Consider the following 8,347-nt stretch of genomic DNA (forward strand, 5'->3'; position numbering starts at 1 on the left):
AATGAGTTATATATATTGGATGATTTCAATTTAATAACTGATCTAATTACACTGAACAGACTCATATTTGATTCTATGCAAACTCAGTGACCTTCCTTGTCTCTCAGCTATAAAAACCTCACATCAGACCGACGGTGGAGTTCACAGCACGTCAGATTCAGCACAAACCATGTTTCCTGTAGCTCTGCTGCTGTTGGCAGCTGGATCATGTGAGTCTCCTCTGGAGTTTTGTCACAGTCACCAATGTGTCTTTTGCAGCGTAACTTGGTAATTCATAACAAAAGCTTTTCTCCTTTTAACAGGTGTGAAGGGTGAACAGTTGACACAGCCGACCTCTGTGACTGTGCAGCCAGGTCAACGTCTGACCATCACCTGTCAGGTCTCTTATTCTCTTGGTAGCTACTTCACAGCTTGGATCAGACAGCCTGCAGGAAAAGGACTGGAGTGGATTGGGAGCAGATATACTGGAGCTGCATACTACAAAGATTCATTAAAGAACAAGTTCAGTATCGACTTAGACACTTCCAGCAAAACTGTGACTCTAAATGGACAGAATGTGCAGCCTGAAGACACTGCTGTGTATTACTGTGCCAGAGACACAATAACACAAACCACCAGTAGACCTGAACAAAAACCCCTCAGAGCCTGAACACTTGTGACATGAAGCCACCAGAGGAGGAGCCCTCAGACCAGTTCACTGTCACTGGAGAGAGGAATCAGTCGTCAGTTTAAACACTCATCTTTCTTCTGAGTGTAGGCATACTTATCCCCCCCCCAAAACAAACATCCAACTTGCTCAATAACAGCAGAATGTCCATGTGTCAGACCAAACATTAAACTGACCTTGATGAAATAGTGTAAAGGAGCCGGACCCTTCGGTTTATCCCTTCTCCAATGTTTCACTATGAGTTCATGCAAACATCCACAATCCAATGTTTTTTTTAATTGCTGATTAAGCATTACCATAGTAACAAATAACCAGAATATTGAACATACTATATAAAAAACTTAACAATGTAATGTTTTTTCATGCTACCACTATAAATGTTTTCTTTTCAAGAGTCCAGTTTACAGCTGACTGAGTTTGACACTCACACCGATCATATGATAAGGCCTGTTCTCCAGAAGTCACATCAAGAAAGAGCAGAGCTAATCTGATTGGTCTGATGATTGTAAAAATGTTTCAAATGAATAATCAATTCCCATTTTACCATGTAAAAACAGAATTTCAATAACGGGTCCAAATCCAACCCAGCTGTATCCTCTTAGTGAGGAGGAGTCAATGCAAACTGGGAAGTCTTCCTCCTCTACATATCTGTCAGTACAGAGGATGACAGAGAACCGTGGACACACAGTTTAACATGATGGACCACAGGACAGCACTGCTGCTTCTAACCGTCTGCTGGGCAGGTGACGGTTTTCATTATTTCTCGGATCTCGATTTGATGTTTTCACAAAAGCTGTGAAGTTCATGCTGCACGTACAAAATTTATTTTTCTCCTCCACAGGTGCAGATGGTCAGACTCTGACAGAATCTGAGCCCGTGGTTAAAAGGCCTGGAGAATCCCACAGACTGACCTGTACAGGCTCCGGATTCACTTTCAGCAGCTACGCTATGAACTGGATCAGACAGGCTCCTGGAAAAGGACTGGAGTGGATCGCTTTAGTAGCAACAGGAAGTTCCAGCTTATTTTACTCCCAGTCAGTCAAGGGTAGATTCACCATCTCCAGAGATGACTCCAGCAGCAAAGTGTATCTGCAGATGAACAGTTTGAAGACAGAGGACACAGCAGTGTATTACTGTGCCAGAGACACAGTTAGACAGAGAAATGGGAGACTCAAACAAAAACTACTTCCTCTATTTACCACCACCACTGGAAACATTCAGTTTCCTCAGTATCACTTTTCTTGAAATATTGGTTGTCATCAATTTATTATTATTATTATTTTTATTTATTAATTTTTCATCGTTGTGCAAAAATGTAACTTCATGTCTTCAGAAATGTGAACATATACATCTTGTTCATTTGTCAGACTTCCATGGGACTTTCTAATGTGTCAAAGAAAATGAACATTTTTTAAATGACTCAATTTACTTTAAATCATCCTATAATAAAAAAAGCCACTTAGAAATATGTTTCCTATCACATTCAGACATTTATCAAGTTAAAACCCTTTTTTCCTTTATATTTATTTTCCTTATTCTTCATATTTTTTTGCAATTCGGGTACTATTTTACATTTGTTAATGGTATATATTGTATAGATTGTAAGGTGTGTGGTGTGATACCTGCTGCTGTAACACCGGAATTTCCCAGCTTGGGATCAATAAAGTATCTATCTATCTATCTATCTATCTATCTATCTATCTATCTATCTATCTCTCTATCTATCTTTCTATATCTATGAATGGAAATATGTCCTTATTTGCCTTAGCAATGAATTACCATCCAAATGATATCACAAAGAGTGATAGTTGAGATTGTTTTCGTTAATATGTCCACAGAAGCAAAAACTCTTTCCGTTATGAAAGAGGAGACCAACGGCAGCAGTATCTTAAATGTCATCATTTTTCTTTTGCCTTCTTTACTGATGTTTTAATCCATTTCTGTTGCTGCTCTTTCCCTCGTCACCTCTGTACATGGTTAACTGCCAGCTGTGAACACTGTTGTATCAAATAGCCACAACACGTTAAAGCAGACTCTTCATTCATCAACAGATTACAGCTCACTGGAAAACTCGTCTACTTTCAACCAATCAGTTAAATTCTGTAGTTTTTAAAAGATGATTATTTCAAAGAAAACTGATCAATGTTTAGAATTTAATTTGGTCAGCTCCTTCCAATGTTTAAAGGCATGGTTTTAATACACACATTGTGAAACCATCAAATGTGGCTTCAAGCTCCTAGTGTGAAATGAAATACTTATAATATTAGATTCTTGGGTGAGGGACTGGAACTTGGAGAGACTTTTCATACAATGATGGCTGATCACACTACTTTTTGTTTACAGTAATTAAGAATTTAAGTGCCGGTAAAAATGTGAATAAATAGAAAAATGACTGACTTAATAACAAAATGCTAAATTAATCATTAGGTGTTGACAAACTTAACAATACAGCATATTATTTCGAGACTAACTTAAATGAATATTATTCCCTCTATCCATGATTCATGTGAATGAAGAGTAATGATCCTTATCATTGTTTGTGATTACACAGAAAATCACCTTTTCTCTGAAACTGAAATGTTGTCAATAAAATACATCTTTGCCTTAATTGTTCACAGCAAAAGAGAAACTAAGAGTTGTTTCAGTCGGGGACTAAAAATGCAATATTAAAGTGTTGAAAATGTTAACGCTAATGAGTTATATATATTGGATGATTTCAATTTAATAACTGATCTAATTACACTGAACAGACTCATATTTGATTCTATGCAAACTCAGTGACCTTCCTTGTCTCTCAGCTATAAAAACCTCACATCAGACCGACGGTGGAGTTCACAGCACGTCAGATTCAGCACAAACCATGTTTCCTGTAGCTCTGCTGCTGTTGGCAGCTGGATCATGTGAGTCTCCTCTGGAGTTTTGTCACAGTCACCAATGTGTCTTTTGCAGCGTAACTTGGTAATTTATAACAAAAGCTTTTCTCCTTTAACAGGTGTGAAGGGTGAACAGTTGACACAGCCGACCTCTGTGACTGTGCAGCCAGGTCAACGTCTGACCATCACCTGTCAGGTCTCTTATTCTCTTGGTAGCTACTACACAGCTTGGATCAGACAGCCTGCAGGAAAAGGACTGGAGTGGATTGGGAGCAGACGTGATGGATGGAGCACATACTACAAAGATTCATTAAAGAACAAGTTCAGTATCGACTTAGACACTTCCAGCAAAACTGTGACTCTAAATGGACAGAATGTGCAGCCTGAAGACACTGCTGTGTATTACTGTGCCAGAGACACAATAACACAAACCACCAGTAGACCTGAACAAAAACCCCTCAGAGCCTGAACACTTGTGACATGAAGCCACCAGAGGAGGAGCCCTCAGACCAGTTCACTGTCACTGGAGAGAGGAATCAGTCGACAGTTTAAACACTCATCTTTCTTCTGATTGTAGGCATACTTATCACAAAAACAAATCATCCAACTTTCCCAATAACAGGAGAATCTCCATGTGTCTGACCGAGCATTAAACTGAACTTGATCAAATAGTGTGAAGGAGCCGTACACTTCAGTTTATCACTTCTCTACATGTTTCACTATGAGATTATAACAATATAGTAACTTATGACTTTGTAACGTGAAACAAATTCATGACATTCGTGACAAGAAAGTTTTTTTCTTAAAACGCAATACATTAATGCAGTAATAACACAAAAAACCTTGTTATAACAACAAACTTGCATGAGTTAGTCTTTTTTCAAGTCATTTTCCTCTTTTTTTGGCAGGGCAGAAACATTTTTGCTAGGCATTAATTTAAGCTACTTTTATTCAAAAATACGTTGTTTAGGTCGCTAGAAAAGCTGTACAAAATCCTACAGTGCTCATCTACTATTTACTGGTCCAATTGACAGCGACCCCTCATAAGGTTACTGTCTTTGCTTTGACTGTATGGAAAACACTATGTGCTTCAGGGACAAAATCTAGAATCAGGGGTCAAGATGCAGACCCTGACCAAGACACAGTTTTACTCCATCATCTATAATAGATACTATATATTTCAAAGTGTTTTTCAACTTATTTTGGGAGGGATGTATTTTTTTATGTTCAGATTGTTTTCGTTAATTTGTCCACAGAAGCAAAAATTCTTTCCATTATGAAAGAGGAGACCTACGGCAGCAGTATCTTGCATTTCATCAATTTTCTTTTGGATTCTTTACTGATGTTTTAATCCATTTCTGTTACTGCACTTTCCCTCGTCACCTCTGTACATGGCTAACTGCCAGCTGTGAACACTGTTGTATCAAATAACCACAACACGTTAAAGCAGACTCTTCATTAATCATTCCTTGATTTGATTCTATGCAAACTCAGTGACCTTCCTTGTCTCTCAGCTATAAAAACCTCACATCAGACCGACGGTGGAGTTCACAGCAGGTCAGATTCAGCACAAACCATGTTTCCTGTAGCTCTGCTGCTGTTGGCAGCTGGATCATGTGAGTCTCCTCCGGAGTTTTGTCACAGTCACCAATGTGTCTTTTGCAGCATAACTTGGTAATTCATAACAAAAGCTTTTCTCCTTTTAACAGGTGTGAAGGGTGAACAGTTGACACAGCCGACCTCTGTGACTGTGCAGCCAGGTCAACGTCTGACCATCACCTGTCAGGTCTCTTATTCTCTTGGTGACTACTACACAGCTTGGATCAGACAGCCTGCAGGAAAAGGACTGGAGTGGATTGGAATGAGATCTACTGGATATACATTCTACAAAGATTCATTAAAGAACAAGTTCAGTATCGACTTAGACACTTCCAGCAAAACTGTGACTCTAAATGGACAGAATGTGCAGCCTGAAGACACTGCTGTGTATTACTGTGCCAGAGACACAATAACACAAACCACCAGTAGACCTGAACAAAAACCCCTCAGAGCCTGAACACTTGTGACATGAAGCCACCAGAGGAGGAGCCCTCAGACCAGTTCACTGTCACTGGAGAGAGGAATCAGTCGACAGTTTAAACACTCATCTTTCTTCTGAGTGTAGGCATACTTATCCCCCCCCCAAAACAAACATCCAACTTGCTCAATAACAGCAGAATGTCCATGTGTCAGACCAAACATTAAACTGACCTTGATGAAATAGTGTAAAGGAGCCGGACCCTTCGGTTTATCCCTTCTCCAATGTTTCACTATGAGTTCATGCAAACATCCACAATCCAATGGTTTTTTTAATTGCTGATTAAGCATTACCATAGTAACAAATAACCAGAATATTGAACATACTATATAAAAAACTTAACAATGTAATGTTTTTTCATGCTACCACTATAAATGTTTTCTTTTCAAGAGTCCAGTCTACAGCTGACTGAGTTTGACACTCACACCGATCATATGATAAGGCCTGTTCTCCAGAAGTCACATCAAGAAAGAACAGAGCTAATCTGATTGGTCTGATGATTGTAAAAATGTTTCAAATGAATAATCAATTCCCATTTTACCATGTAAAAACAGAATTTCAATAACGGGTCCAAATCCAACCCAGCTGTATCCTCTTAGTGAGGAGGAGTCAATGCAAACTGGGAAGTCTTCCTCCTCTACATATCTGTCAGTACAGAGGATGACAGAGAACCGTGGACACACAGTTTAACATGATGGACCACAGGACAGCACTGCTGCTTCTAACCGTCTGCTGGGCAGGTGACGGTTTTCATTATTTCTCGGATCTCGATTTGATGTTTTCACAAAAGCTGTGAAGTTCATGCTGCACGTACAAAATTTATTTTTCTCCTCCACAGGTGCAGATGGTCAGACTCTGACAGAATCTGAGCCCGTGGTTAAAAGGCCTGGAGAATCCCACAGACTGACCTGTACAGCCTCCGGATTCACTTTCAGCAGCTCCCATATGAACTGGATCAGACAGGCTCCTGGAAAAGGACTGGAGTGGATCGCTTTTGTACACACAGGCAGTTCCTATTTATATTACTCCCAGTCAGTCAAGGGTAGATTCACCATCTCCAGAGATGACTCCAGCAGCAAAGTGTATCTGCAGATGAACAGTTTGAAGACAGAGGACACAGCAGTGTATTACTGTGCCAGAGACACAGTTAGACAGAGAAATGGGAGACTCAAACAAAAACTACTTCCTCTATTTACCACCACCACTGGAAACATTCAGTTTCCTCAGTATCACTTTTCTTGAAATATTGGTTGTCATCAATTTATTATTATTATTATTTTTATTCATTCTTCATCGTTGTGCAAAAATGTAACTTCATGTCTTCAGAAATGTGAACATTTACATCTTGTTCATTTGTCAGACTTCCATGGGACTTTCTAATGTGTCAAAAAAAATTAAAATTTTAAAAAATGACTCAATTTACTTTAAAACATCCTGATAATGAAAAAGCCACTTAGAAATATGTTTCCTATCGCATTTAAACATTTGTCAAATTGAAACCCTTTTTTCCTTTATATTTATTTTCCTTATTCTTCATAATGTTTTGCAATTCGGGTACTATTTTACATTTGTTAATGGTATATATTGTATAGATTGTAAGGTGTGTGGTGTGATACCTGGTGCTGTAACACCGGAATTTCCCAGCTTGGGATCAATAAAGTACCTTTCTATCTATCTATCTATCTATCTATCTCTCTATCTATCTATCTATCTATCTATCTATCTATCTATCTATCTATATCTATGAATGGAAATATGTCCTTATTTGCCTTAGCAATGAATGACCATCCAAATGATATCACAAAGAGTGATAGTTGAGATTGTTTTCGTTAATTTGTCCACAGAAGCAAAAACTCTTTCCGTTATGAAAGAGGAGACCAACGGCAGCAGTATCTTAAATGTCATCATTTTTCTTTTGCCTTCTTTACTGATGTTTTAATCCATTTCTGTCGCTGCTCTTTCCCTCGTCACCTCTGTACATGGTTAACTGCCAGCTGTGAACACTGTTGTATCAAATAGCCACAACACGTTAAAGCAGACTCTTCATTCATCAACAGATTACAGCTCACTGGAAAACTCGTCTACTTTCAACCAATCAGTTAAATTCTGTAGTTCTTAAAAGATGATTATTTCAAAGAAAACTGATGAATGTTTAGAATTTAATTTGGTCAGCTCCTTTCAATGTTTAAAGGCATGGTTTTAATACACACATTGTGAAACCATCAAATGTGGCTTCAAGCTCCTAGTGTGAAATGAAATACTTATAATATTAGATTCTTGGGTGAGGGACTGAAACTTGGAGAGACTTTTCATACAATAATGGCTGCTCACTACTTTTTTTTCATAGTAAATAATAATTTTAGTGCCGGTAAAAATGAGAATAAACAAAAAAAATGACTGACTTAATAACAAAATGCAAAATTAATCATTAGGTGTTGACAAACTTAACAATACAGCATATTATTTCGAGACTAACTTAAATGAATATTATTCCCTCTATCCATGATTCATGTGAATGAAGAGTAATGATCCTTATCATTGTTTGTGATTACACAGAAAATCACCTTTTCTCTGAAACTGAAATGTTGTCAATAAAATACATCTTTGCCTTAATTGTTCACAGCAAAAGAGAAACTAAGAGTTGTTTCAGTCGGGGACTAAAAATGCAATATTAAAGTGTTGAAAATGTTAACGCTAATGAGTTATATATATTGGATGATTTCAATTTAA

The 8,347-nt window shown here is 38.1% G+C and overlaps 1 protein-coding gene and 4 gene segments (V, D, J or C); all 5 read left to right on the top strand.

Moving 5' to 3' along the window:
* Positions 1-56: 56 nt before the first annotated feature.
* On the top strand, positions 57-768 carry LOC118288262. The segment is given in 2 exon segments: positions 57-209; positions 303-768. Coding segments are annotated over 2 exon segments (387 nt in total).
* Positions 769-1,249: 481 nt separating this feature from the next.
* Positions 1,250-2,355, top strand: LOC118288256. The segment is given in 2 exon segments: positions 1,250-1,410; positions 1,509-2,355. Coding segments are annotated over 2 exon segments (453 nt in total).
* Positions 2,356-3,414: 1,059 nt separating this feature from the next.
* Positions 3,415-4,024, top strand: LOC124849437. The segment is given in 2 exon segments: positions 3,415-3,567; positions 3,660-4,024. Coding segments are annotated over 2 exon segments (390 nt in total).
* A 976-nt stretch (positions 4,025-5,000) lies between these two features.
* Positions 5,001-5,715, top strand: LOC118288265. The segment is given in 2 exon segments: positions 5,001-5,156; positions 5,250-5,715. Coding segments are annotated over 2 exon segments (387 nt in total).
* Positions 5,716-6,196: 481 nt separating this feature from the next.
* The window catches only part of ighd (immunoglobulin heavy constant delta), a 35,878-nt gene continuing 33,727 nt past the window's right edge, over positions 6,197-8,347 (top strand). For 11 of the 43 annotated variants that reach the window (XM_047327929.1, XM_047327895.1, XM_047327913.1 and 8 more), the window contains exons 1-2: positions 6,197-6,357; positions 6,456-6,756. In XM_047327929.1, coding sequence (XP_047183885.1) covers positions 6,309-6,357; positions 6,456-6,756 — 350 coding nt within the window. In that variant the 5' untranslated portion in view covers positions 6,197-6,308. Of the gene's footprint in view, positions 6,358-6,455; positions 6,764-7,263; positions 7,271-8,267; positions 8,274-8,347 lie in introns of all 43 variants that reach the window. The other 32 variants (XM_047327935.1, XM_047327919.1, XM_047327917.1 and 29 more) reach the window with 7 other exon arrangements.

Source organism: Scophthalmus maximus, chromosome 17, assembly GCF_022379125.1.
Source record: "Scophthalmus maximus strain ysfricsl-2021 chromosome 17, ASM2237912v1, whole genome shotgun sequence".
NCBI lineage: Eukaryota > Metazoa > Chordata > Actinopteri > Pleuronectiformes > Scophthalmidae > Scophthalmus > Scophthalmus maximus.